This window comes from Balearica regulorum, chromosome 16 (assembly GCF_011004875.1).
Source record: "Balearica regulorum gibbericeps isolate bBalReg1 chromosome 16, bBalReg1.pri, whole genome shotgun sequence".
In the NCBI taxonomy this organism is placed as follows: Eukaryota; Metazoa; Chordata; class Aves; order Gruiformes; family Gruidae; genus Balearica; species Balearica regulorum.
This window is the reverse complement of record NC_046199.1, coordinates 1,572,182-1,599,357: the sequence shown is the minus strand read 5'-3', so window position 1 is coordinate 1,599,357 and position 27,176 is coordinate 1,572,182. Positions and strand designations below refer to the sequence as shown.

At 42.8% G+C, this 27,176-nt stretch overlaps 1 protein-coding gene and 1 long non-coding RNA gene across 3 annotated transcripts in view; both read left to right on the top strand.

The window, feature by feature from the left end:
• The window catches only part of MMP24 (matrix metallopeptidase 24), a 45,465-nt gene that overhangs the window by 2,501 nt on the left and 15,788 nt on the right, over nt 1-27,176 (top strand). For both annotated transcript variants that reach the window (XM_075768299.1, XM_075768298.1), the window contains 3 exons: nt 6,966-7,082; nt 7,974-8,278; nt 25,414-25,575. In XM_075768299.1, coding sequence (XP_075624414.1) covers nt 6,970-7,082; nt 7,974-8,278; nt 25,414-25,575 — 580 coding nt within the window. In that variant the 5' untranslated portion in view covers nt 6,966-6,969. The remainder of the gene's footprint in view (nt 1-6,965; nt 7,083-7,973; nt 8,279-25,413; nt 25,576-27,176) is intronic.
• LOC142604085 (uncharacterized) lies at nt 12,452-20,152 on the top strand. The gene is made up of 3 exons (XR_012837977.1): nt 12,452-17,647; nt 17,997-18,112; nt 19,738-20,152. It is a non-coding gene; the product is annotated as an uncharacterized LOC142604085 (long non-coding RNA).

The following is a 27,176-nucleotide window of genomic DNA, read 5'->3' as shown; positions in this document are numbered from 1 at the left end:
GGGTAGATTTGACTGACTTAGAGAAGTTTTGATTATGAATAGGTGTCCCTAATGAAAACATGTGGGCAATTCCACCTTTTCTTTTTGCCAACAGTACTGTTTGCAAGTGTGGGGAGAAGCTCTTGCTAAATGTTGTTCTTTGTACATAGATCACCATTGCTGGTGCACAGGCAAGGTGTGAATCCTGTGAGCTTCTGAAAGCCGAGAACATCCAGTGTTTCATTTATTTCCATCTGTTGTCTGGATTTAGGTGAAAATCTGGCTCCAGAAATGGCTTCTAATGTATTTCTTAATTACTTGGAGTTGTGGATCTCTATCGATGCTATTTGTGGAGATCTCTAGTTCCAAGCTGAAGTGAGTTGTTATAGTCTGACAATGATAGTCAAGACTACTTAGCTGTTGATAGTTGCCATTTGTGGGACATTAGAAGTTCTCTCCTGTGTGCTGACCATGTGTTATTTGTTGTTTGTGGTTGATGTGTTGATAGCACAGAAGCATCGGTCTAAATCACCTAGGCTGGAGGGACTTGTTCTTTGAAGGCTGTTGCCTTTAGTCTGCTCTTCAGTGTATACTGTGCAGTGTGATGTGGCAGTGGTGTTTATTGCTGGCTTCCTGTCATCTGACTGCCTCCATGTCATGCATTGGCTGAATCTGTCTGCTGTTGGTCTGGACTAGGGGAGCATCTTTTGACTGGAGCAGAATGTAGGTAAGGTCTTACTAATGCTTTCTGGGGGAAAGACGCATCTCATGGTGAGCAAAATAAAAAAAAAGAAAGCACAAATAATCAAACTTGCTTAGGTCCTGCCTGGAAGTTTTCCCTTGACCTTTTCTTATTGCACTAGCAGACCCTTTTAGAGTGTGCTCTGCCTAGTTCTTCATCTCTCCTGTTATGGCACTCTGCTGGCAAAAGGGACATGGCAGCACAAAAGAAGGGGGCGCAAAGTAACCAAATAATGTGAAGAACAAAGGGGTTTGGTTGTATACCTTCTAGACTACAAGAAGGAGAAACAAGAAATTAGTGAATTAGGCAGGAAGAGATCATCCTGGACTGGAAGTGCCTCTCCAGTGAATGTAACCTTCCTTCCTTTAGCTCACAGGAAAAGCCTCTCCTCCATTGAGGGATAGAGAAAATCATGTGTGTTTGCTTTTTAAATGAGTTGAAAATGAAATGCTCTTTAAAGGTGGGGATTTTCCATCCAAGATGAATGCTGAAGCAGACCCAGAGAGCAAGGTTGTGTATGTGCAGCTGGTGTATAGAAGCTTGCAGTTGGAAGGGGTTAGGGAAGAAGGGGCTATGATATTGGGGTGCTAGTTTGGAAAGCTAGGGAGCTGCTTCTGCTGCCCTGTGAGTGACAGAGGAAGGAAGCAAACTGCATGTTGGAGTCCCTGCCTTAGTAAGTAAAAGTATTTTTCTGGAGGAAAGGAAGGTGCTGCCCACGTTTTACTGAGTTTATATATGGGCAGAGATTGAGAGGTGCATGAACCAAACCACTTGCTATCATTTCTCAGCAGTCCTGGCTCTACGGAGGGATCTGGACAGGCTGGATCGATGGGCCAAGGCCAACTGTATGAGGTACAACAAGGCTCAGTGCCAGGTCCTGCACTTGGGTCACAACAACCCCATGCAGCACTACAGGCTTGGGGCAGAGCGGCTGGAAAGCTGCCCAGCAGAAAAGGACCTGGGGCTGTTGGTCGACAGCCGGCTGGATATGAGCCAGCAGTGTGCCCAGGTGGCCAAGAAGGCCAACAGCATCCTGGCTTGTATCAGATATAGTGTGGCCAGCAGGACCAGGGCAGTGACCTTCCCCCTGTACTGGGCACTGGTGAGGCCGCACCTCGAGTGCTGTGTTCAGTTTTGGGCCCCTCACTGCAAGAAGGACATTGAGGTGCTGGAGTGTGTCCAGAGAAGGGCAACGAAGTGGTGAAGGGTCTGGAGCACAAGTCTGGTGAGGGGCGGCTGAGGGAACTGGGGTTGTTGAGCCTGGAGAAGAGGAGGCTGAGGGGAGACCTGATCGCTCTCTACAACTACCTGAAAGGAGGTGGTAGCCAGGTGGGGGTTGGTCTGTTCTCCAAGTAACAAGCGATAGGACAAGAGGAAATGGCCTCAAGTTGTTCCAGGGGAGGTTTAGATTGGAGATTAAGAAAAACGTCTTCACCGAAAGGGTTATCAAGCATTGGAACAGGCTGTCCAGGGGAGTGCTGGAATCACCATCCCTGGAGGTATTTAAAAGATGCGTAGGTGTGGTGCTTGGGGACATGGTTTAGTGATTGGAGTTGGGAGTGCTAGATTGATGGTTGGACTTGATCTTAAAGGTCTTTTCCAACCAAAATGATTCTATGAACACCCAAGGGCTGATGGGTGAAAACCGTAGATGGTTCCCTCTTCTGAAACTTGAGTCTCCAAAGGCTTGAAACCTCAGCTGCAACCAAACACAGATGCGCTTTATAGTCAGTTTGGTTGTTCTATCTCCATCTGTCCTGAGTCAGCAGGTCCATATGTTATATGGCTGTGTGGAGCAGGAGTACCTACCTAGAAATTACATGACAGGAAAAAGAGGTCCTAGTTGCTTTTAGCAGTGAGCCTGTATTTTGAGTTGGAGGAGCATGTCTGGCTGTTCCTTGTTGGGGTGTCACTTCCTCAGACCTGGTTGCGGAAGCTCAGCAGAAAGAGAAGACCTGGCAAAGCAGGCTGACTCCGAGAGCTCCGAGTTACTCAGGCGTTTGCTAAGCTGTTATTTCAGTCTGTATTATGAGTTTTGAGATTGTAGTTATGAATTTTTCTGTCACTTCTATCAGTGTCATAAGCTCTGTCCTTTTAAAGTAACTTTAGAATCAGTCAGAGTGCAAAGTTACTATTTTCTATGGTTTCTTTGTTAGGCAAAAAAATTCTGCGTGTTCTGTTTACGCTTATTATGGAAGCCTAAAGTTTTTTCATCTCCTTCACCACGTGCCCCCAAATCCCAACCTTGTTCTTTCCTCCAAGAGTGGTACCCAAGTGTGTGAAAGCTACCGTGTAGGTGCTGCCAGCGGGAGTGGGAAGTGGGAAGGAACACCCCCATTGGTGTTGCTTACTGGTACCTGAAAGGAAGGTGGGATGGGGCTCTGTTCAGCAGAGGGGCTGTCTTGAAGTAGCAGGTTGAGGATATGTAGTTTATGTAGTTTCCTGTAAGGAGAGCAGGGGAGAATACTTAAAACAGTGTCCTCGTGCCCTGCAATGGATAGTGCCTCAGCAAACTGTGTGTCTGCCTGCAACTAGTGGGCTGAATTGTGATTTTGCTCAGCAGCTAGGCAAGGATATAGTCCTGGGAGCATGCTGGGAGAGAGGGCACGCTAGCACCTAACAGAAGTGGTGACTGTTGTGATTGTTGTAATTGATCACATGGCCTTGGAGGAAACCAAGAAATAGTCTTACTTGTGTTGGAAGTGTCTTGTGTCTTGTGCTTTGTCTTGAGCCTGTGGTGTAGGTCCCTTACCTTGGGATGCACGACACAGCTGTTTAAAGACACCACTCCCACCAGCTCAATCGTAGACAATTGAGAGTGCCAGCTTGCTCTATTTAGGAGAGTCTGGGTTCCAAGCCCTCCACAAAACTGGGGAAAGCAGCTGTGTATGGACAAGAGCTGGATGTCACTGCTTTTGGAAAGTACCTGTTTTCTGCATGCCAAGCAGCTGGAGGAGCGCAGTAGTCTATGCATAAACAGTGCCAAGTATAAATTTTGATGATCTGGTATTATTGGTGCCCCCATTTAAAAAAGAAAAAAAGGAGAGGGGAGCAACCATAAGTATCTGAATCCTGCTTCAAGTAATTGTCTTTTGTTCTTGTTTCTGATGGGATGTGTTTTTATAAATCCCCTGGAACACAGAAAGGGTTATCCAAACTGCTCAGTAGAGAATGGCTGTCAAAAAGCTGAGCTAAAGACATCCAATGGCAGCAAGCTACAACTTTGTGATTGTTTTGCCATATATCTGCCCTGGTGAGAAGAGAAGAGATGGCTGGACTTGTACTGTGGCCCACATGATTAGACCGGGGCCCATACGTCTGGGAAGTAAGTTGAATTGGGGAACTGATCCAGATGAACATTCTCAGCTTGACATTAGCACAGGCTGTTGGGAACTTTTTTACTAGGTCTGTTTGAGATAGTGCGTAGCTGAGCTCTGGAACAAACTGTCGTAGAATATGGGGGTTCAGACTGGCCTCAGTGTAATAGGGTTGAAAGAGGAGTTGGGCAGCCCTTGCGTAGCAGAAGTCTATCGGCAGCTCTGCACATGCTGCTGCCTTGGAAGCTTTGTCTCGGGAAGCCCTTAACACCCAGGATGCCGGTATTGCAGCTTGCCTCTGGAACAGCTCCATGCCCTGCCCTGTGTCCATACTTTGTGATGGAGCCGGCACAGGGAGTTTATCTTTGAAGGAATTAACTTTTGGTCGGGTCTCTGCGCAGTTCTGATTGGCTTTGATAGCACGGAACTAATTGGGGGGGGGGGGGTGATTTCCTGCAGCCTGCTCGGCATAGGGCAGGTGTTGGGAAGGGGCAGCTGCTGTTCATACATGAAACAGATGTTGAGGTGTGAGGGACTTGGTGATGTATTGCTAGTGTGTCAGCATGGCGAGCGCTGTCCTGGGAAGTCCTGGTGACTTGTCCTACGCATCAATGTTGGTTTGGTAGCACTCCCCTATTAGCTTTTTGTCTTCTAGATGATACTAGTAAAGATAAAACAGAAGGTCATTTTCTGACTGTAATCAGGGACTGATGATGGTGATATTTGGGGTACTGGAGTTCTCATGAAGCTCAAGAGATGAAAACCTAATTCACACTATGGTTTGTGTAAGGTTATGCTAAAAACTCTGTACTATATCGTATGACTGGAATTTTTTTTTTTAAATACTCAGGAAGTATCTAGGAGAATACAGGCTACAGTAAGGCTAACATCTCTCTAGCAAAGTGGTAGAAGCAATGCAAAAGAACACAAATAAACGACGCTTGGAAAAACACATGGTATTGAGATTGAATTAATAGGGCTTTTCTAAAAGTAAATCTTAGATGTACTGCTTTTCTTTGAAAGTAGCAGCAGTTGTGTGGGCAAGACAGATCTGATTTCCACAGGTTGCTATGATTTCTGAAAGACATACCATGCTGATAAAGGTAAGGTAATATAAGTGGGGAAGATCTGTGCTAGCTTTATATGCACAGCTTGGGTTCTTGTCAGGTACAGTACAATATGTATAAAAACTCTCATTTGCTCTGTTCATGGTGAGGAGAAGATGACAGATGACTGCGCTGATATTTGTAAGCACCTGTAGTTTTTACGTATAGGAGGTGGACTAAGGAAAGGTCAACCGCCTGAACTGGGAGCAGGTATGTGTGCTGTGAAAGAATATTCTTGTGAGGCTGTGCAAGGCAAAGTGTCTATTTGTTTTTTATTTAAAAGGTGTCCTGGAAAGGAGTTTTATAAACCATCTCCTGGTGATGGGAAGACACTCCCTTCCTGAAGGTGTGGGGCTAATATTTTTGATAGATAAGATGTGCATTGTTTAGGCTTAAGCATGTGGGCACATATGGGCTACTTGCGACTGATGGAGGAACGTCTGCATTTGGAGGCCAAAAGTTGTCCCCCAGATGGCCAGGGATGTGGGGGAAACCCTGCTGAGGAGAGGGGAGAAAATTTGGTGTCCTGTGTGAGAAACCTGCCAGGATTGGCTACAATGCTCTTCTCATGTGTGACCAGGCAGCGGCATGTTTCTGCACCTCGTGCCCGCAGTGTGCTCTTAAGACATGTGTCACAGTGAACACTTGCCTCTGCCATCAGACTAAGTGAATCGAATGCATAAAATACCTGAAGAATGCCAGTGGCAATGTCCCCAGCAGCCCAAGCAGGAGGCTGAGGACAGTGCCAGTGTGTTTGTGAGGTGTGGCCAGAGACTGCTTGCGTTATTCTTGGGCTCTGGTCTCCCATCCTGTGCTGCACTGCAAAGTCCCAAAGAATGTGGCTGGGACAGAAAGTTGCTGTGCTAGGACTTTTGGAGACCAGTGCCTGCGGTTCCTCTGTTTCTGTCTTGTCTCCTTTTCCCCCTGCTGCCGCACGCAGTGATAGGCAGATTTGTTCCTCCATAAGCTACTCACCAGCAAGCAGGATAGTACTCTGAGGTACAGTCTATTTCTCCATGTTCAGAGAATCATTTAGATTGGGGGACCTCTTGAGATCATCTGCTCCAACCCCCAAAGGGTTGCCCTGCTCAAACAGGGACAGCTAGAGCAGGTTGCCCAGGACCATGTCCATATGGGTTTTGAATACCTCCAAGGATGGAGACTCTACCACTTCTCAGGGCAACCTGTGCCTGTGTTTGACCACCCTCAAGCTGGTGCAAGAAATAAGCAAAAGATTGGGGGTAGGCGAGGAGACCTGACCTCTCTGATAATAGTGCATGGATCCCCATGCAAGGTACAGCATCTTTTGCTCTTCCAGTTCACCTGACCATAGAGGCAAGAGTTTCCTACATCATTAGTCATTATCTGAGAGGGTTGTGTTTGCATTTGCTCAATCTTATCTAATGAGTTATGAATTAGAGGGTTTTTTACTGGCACAGGAGCACTTTATCAAATGGAGAGTGGATAGAGTGGGTGATAGGAGAGTTTGATCCCAGTGCGTACACGTATGCAATTTTGATCTGGGTCTCTTCTGTGGCATTATCATCATTAAGTTCTTGTCAAGCATAAGGGCTATCTGATCTGGTATCTAAGTTTCCAAAAGAAAAATGAATTTTTTTTGATATGCTGAGGTGTGTGGATTGCCAGCAGAGGTGGGGTGTACAACACTCTGCAAAGAGGGTAAACCCAAGAAAGGGAAGACTGAGCCCTTCTTGGTGTCTGCACTGGCCAGCCCTCAGAGGTCTTCCAGTCACCCCGAATCCTGTTGAATCTCTTTTCCAAACTCTTTGTTAGCTTGCTCTTTCTTTCCTTCCTTTCTAGGTGGATGAAGAAGCCTCGATGTGGAGTTCCAGATCATCCCCACCTACGCCGTAGCCGGAGGAAAAAGCGGTATGCACTAACTGGACAAAAGTGGAGGCAGAAGCATATAACCTACAGGTATAGCCCCCTCACTGCCCCTCTTTGGGGGGAAAAAAGTGTTCTGTACTTGTTTGGCATGAAAATTTTGTAAGTACTTTTAAAAACTGGATTTTCCCTGTAATGCTTAGTTGAGGCTTTCCTTCTCGGAACATGGTGGAGGGCAATAATTTCAGAGCACTGGAGTGACTGAAGAGTCTGTTCTCAATTCGAAAATAACTGATCAGTAAAGACAACTAAATCCCAGCCATCAGTTGTGTAATTTGGCAGGAAAATCCTAGTAAGCCCCTTTCTGTTCCCTTAGCTAAAGCTCTAGCCCTTAGATCATGTGTCGTCTTTAACAAACCATTAAAGCAGAAGGAACATCACTGTCTAAAGGCTTTCTCCCTCTACTGATTTGCAACATTTTACTGAATATTTATTTTTGCAGAGGTTTTACTCTTGCTCATGTAGTAGAACTCTTGCTTTTGTCCAGACTTAACTGCTTATATAAGTAAGGTTGTATAGTTTACTGAAAGGTTTGTTTCTTAAAAAGAATTTTAGTAGTCAGGTTTTTTCATACACTGGATTCCATTTTAGCGTGTTAATTTCAGACAAAATCTTAAGTAATTTACATTGTTTAACTAAGTTACTTAGCTGTCTACACCAGGATTTTAAAGGTTGCCAGGTTTTTAGGAAGCGATGCAAGATCAACTGAAGTGTTGGAAAGATTCTTATTAATAAATGTAGACTTCAGATCAGGGCTGTAGCTTTGTTTGTAACAGCAAAACTTTGCATGAACAAAGTAGTGTCTGCAAAAAATAAGGATACTTTGGAAATAGTAATTGTGTAGATGCTATGTATTGGAATTATTAGAAGAAGTCTCAAATGCATTCTGCAAATTTAAAGAACCCTTCTTTCTCATTGACACAGTGTGCACAACTATACCCCCAAGGTTGGAGAGATTGATACGAGGAGAGCCATTCGTCAGGCATTTGATGTTTGGCAGAGAGTGACGCCGCTTACCTTTGAAGAGGTCCCTTACCATGAAATTAAAAATGATAGAAAGGAGGCAGATATTATGATATTTTTTGCTTCTGGTTTCCATGGAGACAGTTCTCCGTTTGATGGAGAAGGTGGATTCCTAGCTCACGCTTACTTTCCTGGACCAGGAATAGGAGGAGATACTCACTTCGATTCAGATGAGCCATGGACCCTGGGAAATTCTAATCATGATGGTAAGAGCCCAGGTCTTTTTTTCAAAACAAGGAGAAGTTGGATGTAGACACATTGACAGGCTTTCAAGTAGAAAGCATTTGGTTAGTGGAGCTTTTTGCCTCCCATACAATGGTTCAAATGTTTTCTAAACCATGTATTCTGTCTTAAATGGGTAAATAATTTAATTAGTGAGTTTGTGACTCTGCATGTCCCTGTGTACATGTGTGAATGCTGAGGAGGGAACAGAAGTGTGTCTGCTGGCTTGTTAGATCTCTCAGGTTTTGTTGCTACAGAAACCTCCTGGAGGGAAAAGGTAAACGAGAGTAAACTCGGTATTTTGTGGAATACTTACCAAGGGCAGTTAGAGTTAGTTGTAATGGTGAATAGAAAGTTGAGAGAGTGAAGACATGTGAATGTCAAGTCATTTTGATCCATGTTTGTTTTCCCACAGTCTAAGTGTGGTCGTAATTCCTCCCATCAGAGGTTGGGGCTGGCTCATTTGTTAAGGAAGACTGATGATTAGGACAACTGTTTTTGTGATATTAAGCAATGAAGAGTTTCTGTGTCTTTCTAGCTTTATCTTACTCTAATGGCAATGAGCACTTTCTGATCTATTTTCAAACCTTTGATTTAGGATAGTGATGACTTGTAAAAAATTTAAGTTGGAAATCCAGAATTTTACAGTGGCCTCAAAATATCACTCCAATTTCCACAGTCTTAGTGATTTGGGAAGGACAATGTCTTTAAACCTTCAGGGATTCAAAAATCACACTTTGAAACATTTTATGAGGATTAGAAGTTTATTTGAAATGTAAATATGGCTTGATTTTTAAACTGTATAAAAACACAGTAGCATTGTTGTGGCTTGGTGTCTAAGGACATATGCAGAGGTAATGTCTTCCATTAGACCAAACAGTGTAGTTTGAAAAGGAGAAAAAGCTTTCAGTCATGCAAGCCACCTTCACGCCTGACCTAAAAGTGACAGCTTTCTTTAAGAATGGAATGCAAATTGAGAAAATCCCTCAGAGTTTTCAGTCGGTATCTGTCAGATCATCTTTGAAAAGAAATGGAGTTGACAAGTTCAATGTGGGAATGCTAATTTGTAGGAAAGCAGAAATTATATGATACTTGTCTTCTCAGGGAAAGAGAGGTAATGTTTCCTGGCATGCTTAAATTACTAGATTAGACGTAGGCAGAGAAGGAGAGAGGTTTTAGCCAGTGGGATGTGGTGGGGGTATAGTATGGAGAGTGTGTGAGGTTATGGTGTGGCAGAGAAGCACAGTCTTGCTATCTTGAAATGTTACAAATTTTTATTCCTAGGATTGTCGAGGGCAATTTATAGGTTTCCCTTGAGGATAAGGATTGACAATCAGAGACTGAGTGATTGATTACCTTGTAAGAGCTGCTTTTGGAAGAGTTCGGTGTGTTTGTGCTGTATCAGTGGTCTGTGTGGGTTCAGTCTGGTTTTAGTAGTTACTTGATCTCAACTACGGGGTGTGAGGGTGGCTTGTGTACTGGGTATGACTTCCCAGGTAAGCCCATGTAGAAGCTTCCTTCTGAGGATAAGCTTAGCAAGGCTGGGAGGCAGCTTCAAGACTGGCAGGGATGGCGCTGGGGAAAATTTTCCACTGGTAGGATGTTCTAACAGTTTATCACTTTTTGGAGGGGTTTTTTTGTATAGTTTTCAGGATGGTGTTTGAAAGCAATGTATGCAGTGAGTAGAGGGTCGCCTTTTTATAAAAGCTATTTCTTATGCAGTATCCATGTGGCTCTTCCGAAAACATGTATTTCTTTGGCATGCTGAGTGACTGTCATGAGACGTGTCCTGAAAGTTCATGTAATTGGTATTTGAGGGGCTGGTGTGCGCTCCCGAGTGTGAAAATTGATAGAAGAGTTGAGATTTCCATTCCAGAGGATAAATGTAATTTGTGTATTTGTTATCAAATAGACTGGGCAGCACAGTTACTTGAAAACTCATTTAAAAAAAAAAAACTCTTTTAAAAAAAGTCACCAGCAAGGATGTTGAGAATGGTGGGGCTATATTTGTCCGCTCCACCTGGGGGAAACACTGATGATAGAAAGGGAATTTCACGTGTTGAGGATGATGGGGGTAAGCCTGTGGTCAGAGCATTATAGGTATGAGTGTTAAATGCAAGGAATTTGGTTTTGCCTGTGTTCTTAGCCTTGGCATGCAAATGTGAAAATGGCCTGGCCCCTCGCTGGATGATCCAGGTCTTTTTAGGAGGGTTCTTCCTTCTGTTTCACTAGTTCTTGTCATGGAGCTCTCACTGGCTCCAGGTTCTCACCTATGATATGTTTTACTTGAAATGCTGTTAGCAGGTCTTAAAGAGTTTCTTCTTGGTCAGAGGTTTCCTGTACTGTGATCAGTTCACTGCCTTTTTTCATTGGAAAGAATATGTTAGCAAGGACAATATTGTCTTCTTAACAGGAAGTATTTCTCCAAACATGATCTTGCTTGTCCTTATGTATTTTGAGGCAATGGGGTTGTTCAGTCTGGAACTGAAGAAGTCTCTCAGTGAAAGAATAAAAATACCTTACCAGTAAATCAGTAGCAAAGCTCTCATTTATTCAGGTGCAAAAAAAGGAACTGTTTTGGCCATTCAGCATCCATTCCATTATTATAGAAATCTTAAAATAACCATGCAGTAACCCATAAAATATCACCATAATGTTCCATTCCTGAAAGAATGTGTATTAGTTGAAGGGAAAATTAGAACAATCTGCCTCAAAGCTCCCTTAGCCTTGCAACAATTGTAAAGGTAAATCTCCGGTCAACAGACCAGGATGCTGAAACTGGCACTGTAGGTCCTCAGAATATTTGGCTGATCTATTTAGTTTGTATAGTTTTGTTACAAACCGGTATGATCTGAAGCTTTGCTTTTGTTGGTCTACATTTGTCTTACTGTGTTGTGGCACCTAAAGAGTGTCAGTAAGTCCATGTTTGGATGCAGCTGTCACCCTACAGAAGGACTGTTTTGGAGTCTTTGCCAGCGGTGCAAATTATATGGATAAAAGTGAAACATTTCACCTGAAGTCTCATGCAGTCAGAAAAAGTTAAGAATGATTTGAACAGATCTTTCTATGAAAACAGCCATCTCTGATTTGTACATGGAGAACATAATATATCCCATTGATGACAGCTTCTATTTTGTAAAGAGACCTTGTGGTGATCCGCCAGGGTTCATTAGCAATTTTATCACACCAGCTAGTGGATAGTTAATTGGGATTTATATACTCATTATCATTTTGCATTATCATTATTATACTGATTTTGCCCCTTGTGGACAGCATGGCCATTACCATGTCCCTTAAAATTATTAGTATAATCGTAATAGCTATGATGCTATTGGTTGTCTTTCTGAGACTGTGGTGATAGGGGCACATGCACCAACACTTCTATTATCCTCTGATGTGAAGAATGATCCCACACAGGCTTTCAAAGTGAATGCGAAGTTTCCTTTCCCCTGGATACTAGTTACAGTTCCACTCATGCTTACAATTCCTTTAGCCCAGTAATAATGCGCTTACAATACACGATTGCTGATTTATCATCTTAATTGTACCGCCTTCTCTGACATTCCCATAAGCAAGCTGTGGAAGATTAATTGAGATATTATTGTGATGAGGATGTGCAAAACCAGATAGAAAGTTGAACTCCTGGAGCAGTCCTTATTAACTGGGATCATGGGATACAGAATTCGTATGTTAAGTTTTCAGATGAGAATGTTAATGGGAGCAGCTAGAAGCATGAATCAGAATATTGGAATTCGGAAGGATCAAGGCAAATCAGAGAAGTGATATGGCAAACAGGATGCAACTGAAAAAGAGGAGTGTGGGTTTACGTTTAGAGATAAGTCATCTACACAACCACACAATTTCAGGAGCAACTGGCATGGGAACAGTTGTGGGGACTTAGCTATGGTTTTTGTGGAAGATGCTCCTCAACAGAAATGAAAGCAGCTCTTTAGTTTATCCCAAACTTGTAGCAGGGGCTCTGGCTTATTAGACTTGGATGTATGGGCACTTGGAGACAATTGAAGCTGGGTTTGGAGTCATTGTCTTTTAGCGGTACATTATGCGTAGCTGCTCTATGCGTAGCTGCTCACAGGCCAAGTGGCCCCTCTTGGCTGCTTAGACGCAGAGTTTGGTCACCGAGTTACATGTCAATGCAGGCAGTTTCAGTATCCCAGTTGCTTGCATTACCAAAAGGGACACCAAAGGTGACTTTGCTCTACTTTCTCCAAGTCTTGGGCTTTTTTTACTTGAAACGTGCTGTAGAAACAGCCAAGCAAACTTCAAACTGCCCATCTCAAGACTCACAGCTGCTGACATACGTTGCTCACTGTAGGCAGCAAAGCCTGTGCCTGAAAGAGGGTAAATAGACTTGGCCGTGCTGGGATCTCTCTCCTCAGCTGCCTCAGTATCTTGCTTAACTTGGCTCAAAGATAGTGGTGCTGCATGAAATCCATTGTTAACTGGCCAAATCAAGTATTTCCTAGCCTTTATATGAAAATAATAATTATATATGTATGTATCTCCAACAACAGGTTGAAAAGAAATCGTTAGTGGCTGAAAGCAAGTTCTGTCAGTTTAAATATCCACATTACACATGACTGCTCTTACACCCCTCTGACAACTCAAACATTTGTTTAATCCAGGTTAATTACAGAAAGTAAATTTTAATCTCCAGTTTAACATTTCGAATGGTATCAATAACAATCCCAGACACATCATCTTCATGGTCTTAAAAGACTATTGCTGTTATGCATGTTGTCAACGCCATACCACTAGCTATGTGGTGTCTGCCAGCCCACTGCAGGTATTAGCTTTATAGCTATATAGATATAGCTGTAGAGCTATTAGCTCTATGCCTCTGTTGGTAGTGACAATACTTGCTCTGTCACCGTCACTGCAAATAGCAGTGCCTGGGTCTTACTAGTGCAGGTGCTAACGGCACACACCTCTGCAGTAACTCCCCATGGCTGTAGGGAGCACTGCAGTTGCTGCAGGGTGGGTAACCAGAACTGCCACTGCTGGGGCTGTCCCACCTGCAACAGTGATACCTGCTGTCGGTCTTCCTGTGCAATCCAGGTTTCATTCCAAAGCTTATGTGTGTCAGGTGCCATGCTGGTCAGGAAGTGCACTGAAGCAGTAGTAGAAGGCTTAAAGTGGAGCAGGATTGATTCAGGGAAGACGTTTAGAGAACCTCTAAGCAAAGAGAAAGCAAGGTAAGTACTGAGGAATCCATGCCCTGCCAGATTATATTTTTTCTTTCAGCATGCCCAGAGTTGAGCTCTAAGACCCCCCCTTATCATCTGTTTGTCGTGTGGCATTGTAAGTCAGAGTGTGCCCAAGGGCAGCCACTGGCAGCTTCTTTGGGAAACAACCCCAACTGACAAGTTACTCCTGTAGCGACTCTCATGAAACTCAGCTTCACATCAAGTTTGATCATTTTGCAGTTCACAGGGTTCATCTTTCAGTATCCTCTTTTCCAGGTACTCTCCCACTGCACAGCTTCACACCTGTATCAAGTTCTCTTTGTAAATGTAGGGTTACCCCTGTGACTGCTCTTTAGATATTGCCAAGAAATGCTGAGATTTGCTAAATAAACAAATATTGTGTAATTATTTATATATTATTTTATGACAACAACAAACGTGTCCCCACAGATCCCCATGGGTTCTTCCAGAAGCTTCTTTTTGGAAAGCTTCTTGTTCAGGGCTTCTGAAGAAAAGCCAACCGAAAAGAGTGCCAGCATTTACAACACACTGCCACAACCGGTGCAGGAGATGAGACCTTGTTGGTCACTTTAAGTGCCAAATCAGTGCAGGAGCTTCTGCAGAAGTTCTGGAGGAAAAGGGCCTGAACCACCTTCTGGGAAGGCTTCTGTTAGCCACAGAGGAGAGGAACGGGACAGATTTTTCTCTGTGATTCCACCACAAGGACGAGCATTGTTTCAGTGGGCATCTACCTGGACAACAGAGCAAGCAGTGCTGAAGCCACCATCTGGACATTGTGTATGTTCAGGAACCTGAGCAGGTTTTTCAGGACTGCCAAATACTGTCTGAGCTGACTAATGTGAATGTTCAGCAAGAATCTCAAGGATAAAGTTTTGATTAGAGTAGCTTATTTTGGAGGAGGGTCTTACTGATAGCCAGTGAGCATGGCAGCCTGTTATACCTGTTGGTGGGGAGCATGCATAGCTTTGAGCTGACGTTTAATCTGCTGGTCAGCATGTTCAAAGTGATGTCTTCACTGGAGATTTACTGCTTTCTACCCTGGCAGTATTAATATCACAAACCTTGATTCTTTTGACATTTGTATCCCCATTCCTAAAGATGGGATCCTCTCTCTCATCTCCATGTTTACAGTGGAATTCAGCAGCACAAGCATAGGCATTTAGCCAAGCTTTGAGAGTGCCGCTCTCCTGTCACAGTTTGGGCTGTTCTTGTTAAGAAATCAGGTGCACCAAATTAATTTGAGCTTGAACCTGAATGTCCTGGTACTCTTCTTGTTCCTGCTATGAGTACAAAGTTCTTAAAATTGCCCAGGCACGTACAGATTTTCTGCCACAGCAGTGCCTCTGCTTGGAGTCTGTCCCATGTAGACCACTGACCCTTGCCTTTATCCATTTGGTCCATCTTAGGAGTCTTATGGAGGATGTCCTATGCTTCTGATACTTATTGCCTTTACTGTCACATCTAAGTACTTGAATCTGCTCGCTTGTCTTGAATACCCTAGAAGCCATTAGAGATACAATATGGAAGCTTTCTTCTCTAAAAATGCAATTACTGAGCAATGTCATTATGCTTTACGGACTGTGTCTAGTTAGAACAGGTGGTTCTTCTACAGACTGTCTCAGGGAATGAGTGTATGGCTTTCCCTGTTCAGATTCCTGGATCTTGGAGGGAAGAGTGTCTTTCAAAGCCCTGAATAATTTGACTGAATGAGAAACAGAATTCAAGTGCCATGCTTTTCATTCTCAGCTTCTGGAACTTAATTTGCAGAATAGTGCTCTAGGTCTCCACTCAGTTTAAACTCCTACACAAGGGATTATGCACATGCTTTCCCCCATCACTGTCATGTTTTTCCCAGCACCTCTTTTTCTTCCCCTTTGAACCAGCTTCACTTTTGTCTGTAGTACATGGTTGAAACCAGTGATGAGTTTAACAAGAATGGAATGTGGTGTTTGGGGCCCCCAGTACACGAAAGGTCTCAGCAAACTGAGAAGAGTCCAGTGCAGAAGTACTGAGATGGTAAGGGACTGGAGCAAGAAGAAACCAGGGGAACTGGGCTTGTTCAGACTAGTGAGGAGGAGGAGGTGGGGAGGAAGCATCTAATAGCAGTCTCCCACCTGAGGAGATATGAGAGAGAGGATAGAGCCACACTCTTTGAGTTGGAGGTGAACAGATAAATGAGCAAAAGGCAATGGGCACAAGCTGCAACAAGGAAAACACCATCTGGGCATAAGGAAAAAAATTTCTTACACCGAGAGTGCTACAACTCTGAGGCTGTACCCAGAAAGGTTGTGGAGACTCCATCCTTTGAGACTTTCAAAACTTGGCTGGATGATGCCCTGAGCAACCTGATGTACTTTTGAGCTTAGTCCTGCTTGAAGCAGAAGGTTAAACTTCATGACCTCCAGACATGTCTTTCAGTCTACATTTTTCCATAATTCTTTGGCATTGCTGAACAGACAGAATTTTAGTTCCTAGAACTTAAAAGCAAATTGCAGGTACTTTTCACGGCAACTCTGAGCTTTAACAAGGTATTCAGCTCATAAAACTCTATTTTTCTATCACCAAATTCCTTTCTAAAAACATGGATCTTTTAATATTGGATTCCTCATGAAGGAGGACTGGTGATGCTCATAGGTGCATAAAAAGGTGGCTGGCAATATTTTTTGCCAGATGTTTGATGCTTTTGAAGTACTACCTCTTACTGTTACTTGTTTTTAAATGCAAGAATGTACAGGGTTTCTGTAAGCATTTGCTAGATCAATCATATAAACATCGAATGTACGTTAGGATAGTGTATAACAGATCCCCTAGTATTAGGCAATATGTGTGAGTAGGTTTGGCTTTTTTTTTTAACCAGTCAGGAAATTTTTTATTATCAAAGACTTCCAAGTGTTTCCAGTCACTTTGGAAACATTGCCGACTAAACATTCTTTATCCTATTTGATTTGTTTGATTAAAATCATGATATTTCAGGTGGAGGGAGGGGACTAAGAGGAATGAAGAGTATCCAGTTGTTGGTTGGGGTTTTTTTTCTTTGAGATTTGTATTGGTATCCACTTCTGTAGGTTGACTCTCTACTATCTACTTGGAACCCACTTACCTGACTTGTACAGGTACAGTGCATGCTTGCTGAAAAAGAAAATACAGCTTCTCTTAACCCCTGTACCTTCACTCAGTATATTGCCAGAACTTGGTAGTCTTTTATCCTCGATTAATTCCTCTTTCCTCTGCATTTTGCCCTGCTTTCTGTCTCATTTCTTTCTTATTTTATCACTTTTTTCATGTTCATTTTCTGTAGAAATGCCGAGGCCAGCAAAGACCATCTACAAAATATCAGTGTAATGAGCAACTTGACAGAGAGCGCATATATTCACAAGAGAGTACACATAAAATTTTTGTGCTATTTGGCTGTTAAATACATTTTTAATTTTCTTTCTCTGATTTCTCAGGTACAGAACATCTCCACATCTAAAGAGTTTTGTTCTAACAAATGGCATTTTGAATCCATCATTATTTTTCAGGCTTCTGACACTCTATTGTTGAAAACGAGCATCAGTATTTTTCAGAGTGAAAATCAGAGCGGCTTTGAAGTTACTCATGTGTCTTTAAATGCAGAAGACCTGTTATCTGAAAGACTTTCATATAAATGTTGGAAGTCAAGTGGGGCATAAATTGTATTAAAATTTCAATTTATTCTATCAGGCCTTTTTATGATACTTCACCAGATCATGCTGTTGGTCAGTACTTTTGTTCATTGAAGAAGAACAGTTCAGCATTTAGCCTCTAGAACCTACCTACTTAACACTGGTTTCATCTTGTAACTGCTTAGAGAGGCTTGTTCCCATAAGCCAGAGTTCTCTGAAGTTGTACGTTGAACCAAATTTGAGCAAGCATACAGACACATGGTTTCAAGACAGCCAGCCACGGTAAAAAGAAATTAAATCAGGTGGCTTAAATCAGCAACAGTTTGAGATTATATCCCTGCCATGTCAGTCCAAACATAGAGAGCCGTAAAGAGAGAACTTGCAGATTAACTTTTTTTACAAAAGTGAAGAGAGACTGCCCACCAGCACACATGGAAGACTTCTGTCTTCAGATTCTTCTTCTTCGCTACTGGACAGCATCTCTGTAAGTAGTGCTTTCTTTTGTTGTATATGCTGCCCTTACGCCAACATAGAAGTGGCATTACAGTAGTGCTGTGCTAGTGCCGTCTGGATTTTAAAGCTTTGCAGTATTGACAGTGCTAGTCATTGATTACAACTGAAATTCATTAATAAGGATCATCTGCAAATTCCACTTTCAAAACAATGTGCTTGTAAATACATCTGATGTTCACAATGTTCTATAAAGAAAATTAATATCCATTGCTTTTGTGAGTAATTGTTTAATACACAGAGTATGAATACAGTTATGTAGGTGTTTGGAATCCTACTGATTTCTGTATGGTCAAAGTAAAATATTTTACTTTTTTCCACAGAGAATGAGATACTCTGAGATTCATAGGAAGGAGCCAGTAAGGATCAAAATGATGTGTCATTCCCTTAAAAAGGAAGAAAAAATCCAACTGTAAAAAAGCAGGTCGTGAGAATCAAGGTGAGCCAAAAAGTCTCTTTGCCACCTTCCCTTGTAAAGCAGAAACAGATGACGTGAAGCAAGCCAAAATGCAGCAGTATCTCTAATAAATTTGCTGCATTCCACTTGCTGAAGGGGAGAGGAGTAAAATAACAGGCGTTCAGGAAGAGGAAAAAATGAAAAATAGATGAATTTTTTTAAAGAGTTTGCAGGTCATTGCAGTCAGAGGTAGATTGCAACATCAGCAGTGAAATGACAACCAATACTCTAGATTTGTGACATCATAACCAAGTGACAAACTAGGCAGTTGTTTAAACTACATTTTGTTTTCTCTCCTGTTTTTGAAGAAGAGCACAAGATTTGAAGATACTAGTTTAATTAGTATTGCCTTCTCTACCCAAATCCACCAGGAGTACCACTTTGAAGGGGGAATGTCTTTACATCCCAGTTCTCTTACTTCTCAGTTCTACTCGATCTTTACAGTCCCATCCGAACTTTCTGTGTCAGGGAGGACAAAGCCAGTAAATCTCCTGTCCTAGGTAGAAAACATCCTCTTGGGTGGTTTCATAGCATCCAGAACAGCACTTTCTCTGTTGCCAGCCCCCAGGAGTTTCAACCTGGCTGGTAAAAAAAGAATCCCAAATAACACAAACTGGTTTGTATGGTTTGTACTCACACTGCCTATGCCAGGACCTGTTTGGAACACACTGGGCCAGCCTTCTAAGTGTTTCAAATTCCATTGCGTTTTATGGTTTGGTTGGGTTTGGGTTTTTTTGTAGTTACCTTCTGGTTGTTGCACAGCTGGGTCAAGTACTGAATTCTGTCTGTAGACCCTGCTGTATTTAAATACTTTTAAAAAATTAAACCACCAGCATAGCCTTTCTTCAAGACTGATGGAATGAAAGTCATATCTACATTTTCCATGGTTTTATGAGTATTTTTCTTTACCATCTGTCCTACCAAATTAGGGAATGATATGCTAATATAGGCAAATACAAGTTTTCATTCTGGGATTGGTAATTCTTTGGTATTGAATTACAACCTGCACTTGTGAAGGATACGGGAAAATTTTTCAGCAGAACACTCTTATTCCATTGAATGTCAGGCTGCTACATCAGCTGAAGCAGTCATGACTTCCCCGCTCTCTGGCTGCCCACTCTTGCCTTCACGTCACTCGGTCAGTTTTGGTCTTGTTATTCCAGAAAAATATTTTGTACTTTTTCCTATGAATTTCTACAGGAGATTGTTTTCATGGTGCCATCTGTGCCATGTCAGATAAAGTACAGCTTGCAACGTTACTCAGGTCTGTAGCACAACTAACAGACCTAGTTTGTGCACTGCCTTTCGGGGACAATAGGGCAAATTACCTATCTTTCATGATGATTGGTAACATAATGCAGTTCTTTGTTCTTCTGCAGTCACTTGATCTCATGGAGATCAGTTTGTTAACGTGGCTGTGGTACAATTTCTGTTAAGACTGCATATCCCTCATTCTTCTTTCTCCAGTGAAGCAGTTTAAAGACACTCAAGAGTTTTCATGAAGTCCTTAGGATGCATCATATTAATTTCTACGTTTATAATGATAATAGTTTATGAATTAAATGAAACCTGCATTTCCTCTTAACATATGTTTTCTTCCTTTCTAGATAGAAAAGCTGTTATCCACATCTCATTTGATGCAAACAAGTGGAAGAGCAGTATTACCACTTCTTCCGGGTCTTCAGAAGATTGAAAAGCTTTTCTTGAGCAGAGCATGTTGTGGAGGTGAATGGAGGAGTCCAGACAAATCACATGTTCTTCTGTTTGATGGTTCAGACCTACCAGGTCTGAAGATGCAAGAACCAAGGCATAGCTTAGAGTAGCCCTAAAGCTTCTTTAAGTTGTGCTTGGAAAACAATTGTCTCTACATGGCTGTTGGAGTGGAAAGAATCATTTTAGTGTATTTAAAGCATGTTTAGTTTACACCATCTTTTCTGTAATTACCCTAGGCATGCTGTTGTCACAACCAATGATCTGACTTCTTCAGTATAATTCTTACTTTAATAAAATTTCAAAATTTAACTTCCATATGTCTTTTCAATTATGTCTGAGTAAACCGCAATACATAGATGCGGTAGCAGGATGATGCAGTTCATAAAGTATAAAACAGCTATCTTGCTCAGGGATAAATACTGATAGTAGTATCACAACATTGCCATAAGAGTATCCCTGTGACCTATTACTGTAAATTGACAGGCATTTAAATGAGTGTTTTTGCTGACCTAAAGCAATCAGATACCCTGTACAAGAAACTGTACAAGAAGGCATGTGCTAGCAGTTTTACAAAAAACCCCTTTCTCAAGATGTCTGTTATTTGATTTAACAGCTGTTTTTCCAGCTGAAGATGAAAATCAAAGCAGCACAAGGATGGTGCATATGACTAGAAGAGGGATCATGCATATATGACTTTATCTGTGACTACAGTGTTCCCCTGTGTTGTTGCAATAAAACCATGTGGTTTTTGTCTCTGCAGGGAAAAGTAGTATATTATAAACAATTTGAGAGTGCTAAGCAAAGAGCTGGTTTGGATGTGTGATTATATTGCAATTTATCTTAAGTAAGTTAGCTCACCTGGGATTACATCAGCTAACAGGAGGTTTATTCTGAACACAAATTTAGATTATTTTTAATTAAGAAAATTCACCTAAAAAGTATGTTTCCAGTTGTGCGCATTCTGTGTCTGGTGTGTGCATGGGGAGCATAGAGTTATTAAACTGAATGGAAGATAAGCAGTGTGCTCACCTCATTTGGCATCATGACAATGGGCGATGCTTTTATATTGAGCATATATGAGGTGTGTCCTCAACTGTAACTTTCTCTGGCCATAACGTCGTTTTGGTAAGGAAAACACGTCAGCAACTTTAAATCTAAATTAACTGTGTTTGTTTATGTTTTAGCATAGTAGATCAAAGTATTTCACTCAATGACTCGACTTAGAAAACTACCCCCACTTTTACAGAGTCATCCTCTCTGTGGTGCTTACTGGTGGACTTCTGGATGCCTCCTGAGAATTGGGAATGAGAAAGCTCAGGCGGGTCTCTGACCAGACCTGTTTATTTTGTAAAGATGGTGCAGAGGAGCAAAAATTGTTGGATTTCTCTTGGGACCTTTACCTGCAAATACAAAGCAAGGGCAGTCAGTCCCTTCTTCACCTTGCTGTCGTACCCAGGTGGCTTGTATGCACCAAATCCAAGTTTTACTTGTTACTTGGTCTTGAGGGAGGGGATTGAACAGGAAATTAAGGAGCTTTATCTGATTGCCTGATCATGTTTCTGTATGAGAGGCAAAGAATCAAGCCAGGTATTAGTTCTCCCTTCTGAATCTTGCTCCAAGAAGATGGCCGCTATTAAGAGTGCTGAGTGGACAGTTTCCAAACGGCAGCCAAACGGCCGTGGGTAACAGTACACAAAGAGCCATCACAGCTCCAATCTAAGGGCTGTGGGAGGAGATAAGCATGCTGTCAGGCAGTAGTTTTATACCTTGATATTTTCTTTTCAGAGCAAATCCTAGCCCACCCTTTGTTAATTTTCTTTTCAATGTGCTCTATTTCATGCTATGAAACTCCCTACCATTTACAAAAATAAAGGGAACTTCTTGCTTAACAACGTTATTGATATCAACTGACCCCTCAAGGGTCAGGATGATGAATCCAGAGCTGGGTTTTCAAGCACTCTGCACTTACAAAATGGTCCGCTTGCCTTCTGAGAATGACTTAGCTGCTTTCAGACTTTGGAGCTTCTTACAGAATATAGCAGGGTGGAGAAGGCAGATGACATGGGCACGCTGGAAGGAAGCACTGTGGGTGTGTCTGGGAGGAGGCTAGAACAAAAAGAAAGATAAGGGCAGGGAGGACAAGGCGAGGGAGCTATGTCTGCTAGTGCCATTCTATTGCCTTTCAGCAAAGGCTTTGAGATGAGAAGCAACCACAGCATTGAGAAGCAGAGTATTTGTTGAGAAGCAATAGGAGCTTCTTGTCCTACTTTCTGTGGAAGTCACTTAATTTCCAAGAAATTCTCTTTAGCTCCACTTCATCTGCTCCAGCCACCTCCTTCCAGCATATTGCTGCCGCAGTTTGAGTGGCCTTCTAGCAATGTATCCTCCCTTAGGAGTATACCTTTTCCACTCCAGTGTTGACCTGCCCTCTGTGGCTGTGCTGGAACTGGGAAGGTTCATTTCTTAGCGAGTCTCTTACCTCTGGATGCAAGGAAGCAGAGCTCCCCAGCCAAAATTTTCCATGCTCTGTGGCATCCTCACACACCACTGTCAGTCAAAATGGTGTTTTAAAACTGGACAGCAGCAGCTGTTTTCCACAGTTGTCCATATTTCCAGGTATAGATATTTCATAAGAATAACTAGGAAAAGGTGCATTTCTGTTCAATAGTGGAAGAGCTGGTCGGCCTGACCACCGTGGTTGTTGACATACTTCATTGGCTATGAGCCTTCATCTTTTTGGGCTTGCTGATGTCTCAGAATTCTTCCTAGGTGTCTCTCTGGTAATCTGCTGGACCTGATGCTTAAAAAGGAAGAACTGGTGGGTAGTGCGAAGATCAGTAGCATCCTTGGCTGCAGTAACCATGAGATGGTGGAGTTCAGGATATGTGTCAGAGGGGTCAATACTGACATCAATACTGTTTAATGTCTTCATGAATGACCTCAATGATGCACCAGAGTGGACCCTCAGCAAGTTCAAAGATGATACAAAATTTGAAGGAATGGTTGATATACTAAATAGTGATGCTGTCACTAAGAGAGACCTTGAGAGGCTGGAGAAACAGGCTAACAGGAACCTCATGAAGTTGAGCAAAGCGCAACCTGGGCTTTGTTCGTGGCCGACAGACTGGAAAGCAGCTTTGCAGAGAAGGACCTGGGGGTCCTGGTTAACATCAAGTTGAACATGAGTCAGCAGTGTGCCCCTGCAGCACAGAAGATCAACAGCACCCAGGGCTGCAAGTGACCTTGCCAGCAAGTCGAGGGAGATGATCCTTCCTTTCTACTCAGCACATTTGGAATACTATGTATGAGGCTTCCACATAAAAGAAACGTGAAATTCAAAACCTGACTGGACTCAGTCCTGGACAGCCTGCTTTACTTGACCTTGCTTGAGTTGCGGGGTTGGACTAGACAATCTCCAGAGGTGCCTTCCAACCTCAACCATTCCGTGCGTCTATGTGATTCTGTTTTCTCCTGATAAAGGTTTAGCACATAGAGGCAAGTAACTGCCATAGATTTATATGCAGACTTACAAAGAGACGAGTTCTAGATATGCTGTCAGTACAAAGACTCTTTGGATACGTCAGCAAGGAGGAAAATGCCACCAACTTGGTGAGGTAAAAAGTCTCCAAGGACTAAGCACGGGCACAGCCCATGAGCCCATGGTAAAAGTCACTCAGTACAGAGCTGGCTTTCATGGCATGAGACACTGTGACGTGAGTCTTGTGTCATGAAAGTCAGCTCTGTACTGAGTGACTTTTATCATGGACTCCCATGTGTGAGTAGTTGTGGTAGCAATGAAAGTTACGCTTTCATGAGTATTTAAGTGATATAGGAGAGTAAATCCATTTAATTTTCAACAGGACTTTGAGTCTTTGAATCCCTTCTGAAAACTGGGTGCATCTTCTAAGATTAAGTCTTTTTGAAAATCCATGAAGAGTGATCACTCCTCCAAACTTTACCATGAAACGACTTAATGCATTTTATACTATGCTGTTGGACATTTTATTGACTTGTTCTGCACACATCAGATTTTTCAGCAACAGATGACAAAAAATTATTAAGTCCCCATTTAGATTTCCTGAATACAGAAATTCTGAAATTTTAAATACATATATGGCTAAATTTTAGCCCACATATATTTTTGGACATTTGTATTTGAACAAATGTATTTGAAATGCCTTTGTGTATTTTAACATCTTGCATATTCAGATGCTTACGCTTTCCAACTCAAATGTTTAGACAATTTAACCATTTTGGTGTGGTATGTATGACCACTTGAGCACTGTTACTGACTTTAGGTATCTTGAGATGCTGGCAAAGTACCCTGCTGTGAAGACTTGCAGAGCCCTAAATGTGTGTTGTCACGTTTTTATGGGCAACAGTGAACCAATAAGTACTTAAAAAGTGGAGCTAGTTCTACATGAATCACTGTTGCAACTCCTGTCCCAAGGATAGCTCAGCCATGTACACAAAACTGAATTTTTGTTACCTCTAAGAGAGGTGCAGTTTGGAGATGTGGGGCACAGAGAGATGCTGTTTGGAGATGCTGCAAAGCAGCCACCAAGCTGCCACTGCCAACTGTTTCCTCCCATGTCTGATTGCAACTGCTCTTGGTTTGTGCCTTGCCAAAAAAAGCAGAGAAGCCCGATTCAGGCAGAATTGAGGGCTCAGGCGTTTTATTGGCATGCAATAGATCTTAGATCTGTCCTTGTTGGCTGTGTCTTCATCCCTCACACAGCATTGCCTGAGTCACCTCCCATGTCAAGGTGCTCTTATGGAGTAGGACATCCAGGGACCACACTAGATCAAGGAGATGAGGATCCCAGATCCATGGGACTGAAGAGGAATGTATGCCTGTTACAAAGAGTTGAAGGTACCCCTATTTCGCACTCCTACCAGCTTCTGGACCAGACAGGGCTCCTCAGCCCTTTCTCTTCCTGTCAGCAGCATGTCCCTTCTTTCCTCCTTCCTCCTTGTCCCTCCTGCCACTGGGATCCAACCCAACCTTTTCCTATGTGGCTCTGCCTCCTGCAGGGTGGTGCTACCTGTGCTCACCTCCTCCCGCAGAAATGGCAGTGCCAGGAGTCCAGCAAAGTAAAAGCATGTTGAGGAGCCTGTGCTAGAAGACATGGGGCTGTCCCAGGTACTACGTGTGCTACGGTGGGTGTTAGCCCCAGTCTTCTCTGTCCTTCCTCCTGCCTGCCAGTTGCCGTACAGATCTCCCCTAGGATTTGGTGGTCCAGGTCAGATCAGAGCATGGCACTGGAGGACCCAGAAAGGTGACGTAGCTCCCTTCCCACCACGTACCCTTGTTGATTAGCAAACTGGCAGTGCTCTCACCTCTCCTGTCAGCACTCAGATAAGGAGGCAATGGTATCAGAGCAGTCTATTTTGTTGGCCCTTTTCTGTAGGCTCTCTGCAGTCAGTATCCTTTCGCTCTAGGCAGCTGCCTCTTTTACCTGGTCTGTGCAATAGGATAGCAAAGCGTTTGCTTCTTGCTTTATAAGTGGGGCTTGGGATTGCGTCAGGCTGTGGCTGCGTACTAACCAGGCTGTGCCTTCCTTCCACAGGGAACGATCTCTTTCTGGTTGCAGTCCATGAGCTGGGACACGCGCTGGGTCTGGAACACTCCAATGATCCCAGTGCTATTATGGCTCCTTTCTACCAGTACATGGAAACACACAACTTCAAACTGCCCCAGGATGACCTACAAGGAATTCAGAAAATCTATGGTGAGCAACACTATCCACTCATGTGTTTACACTGAGCTTGAGTCTAGTGAGTATTTTACAGGCACAGACAGGTGGCCCCCAAAATGCTTGTAGCTGGTGGGCTGGATTTCTTGCCATAGCCGAACGGGGAACCATTTACAGCCCTTGATCCACAACCAGATATCAGATGACTGTCCTGGTGGTGATATCTTTGCACAAGTCAGGATAGCCAAACCTCTGCGATCTCACTGCTGCTCCATCCCTCACTATGTCCCCAGTATGAAGGAGCACTAGAAAGAGAAAACCAGGCAATTGCTGTACCCAAGGTTTGTCCATTAGGAACAGCCAGTGCAAATAGAGGGGAAGAATGTGAAGACCACGGAACATCAAGGAAAGGTAAAAAAGTATTTATGCACTCATCTTTTTTCTTGTCTATAGAAGGTAGGGAAAAAAAGGTTGGAACACCTTACTTCTTTTAATCTCAGCTGAGCATTGTTGTACAACATGTGCCACAAAGGTATATGGGCTCACAGAAAAGAGAGAGAAAAGGAGGCAGAGAAATGGGAGAAAACCAAGGGTCTGGAGATGATGTGATACCATGTGATGGGATCATGGATACCAGGGTGTGAGGACAGGGACTTTCAGAGAATTACTGGCTGAAGGAGACTCTGGGAGCAGAGGGAAATGCAGGTTTTCGGAGCCACAGTCAAGGGGAGGCTGAGCTAGAAGGTGGTAATGGATACAGTCCATGGCAGCCCATAGAAAACAGTGTTGTGAAACATCCCTGATTTCATTCTTTGAGGAAAGTAAAAGTTACTTAATAAATGCAGCATAGAACAACTATGCTATGTAGCTATGCAGCATTTGCAGCTGCTAGACATCTGGAGTCAAATATTGGCTCCCAGTACCAGTAGAGCAGAAATTATATGAATTAGACCTGGAAAAAAACTTGTAAGAAGATGGTTGTCAGTGGGAAAGCTGGTGTTTCAAAGGGATTGCTGCTGGGATCAGTGGCAGACCTGACACTAGTCAACATTTGCATCAGTGATCTGCCAGTGAATTTTAAATTACTGCTAAGAGAATTTGTGCCAAGACTTATAAGACTCTAAAGCTGTACAGCAAGACTTTAGAGGTCTAAAACGTATGTCAGTTGTATGAGTCTGGGGGTTGGGGGTTTTTGGTTGGTTGGTTTTTGTGATTGGAATGAGATTCATTTATTCAAATGTAGATGCCTAAAGAAAAGAAATCTCTTCCTGGGCTAGCTTCTCTGACTCCTGTCTGGGCAATGGGAAAAAACAGGCATTTGTAGAGAGCGGTTCATCCTCACTGTAAGGCAGATATCCAAGTTAGGTCCAACATTTAAAAGAAGATAGCTTGAAGTACACCCAGGGGAAACTGGCTCTTCCCTTTAGTGCAGCTGAAGATTTCTCATTATTGTTCATTACTAGGATGAAGTTGCATGGCAGTTGCCCTATGGTATCATTTAATTATGCATACTTTAACATAGTATATATTCAAATACTCAGGATAACAGAGACTCTGGATGGTTTTGAAATAAAGTACTGGGGGAGTAAGTATTAAACTTTCATTAAATAATATACCTAAGTTTTCATTTCTGAAAG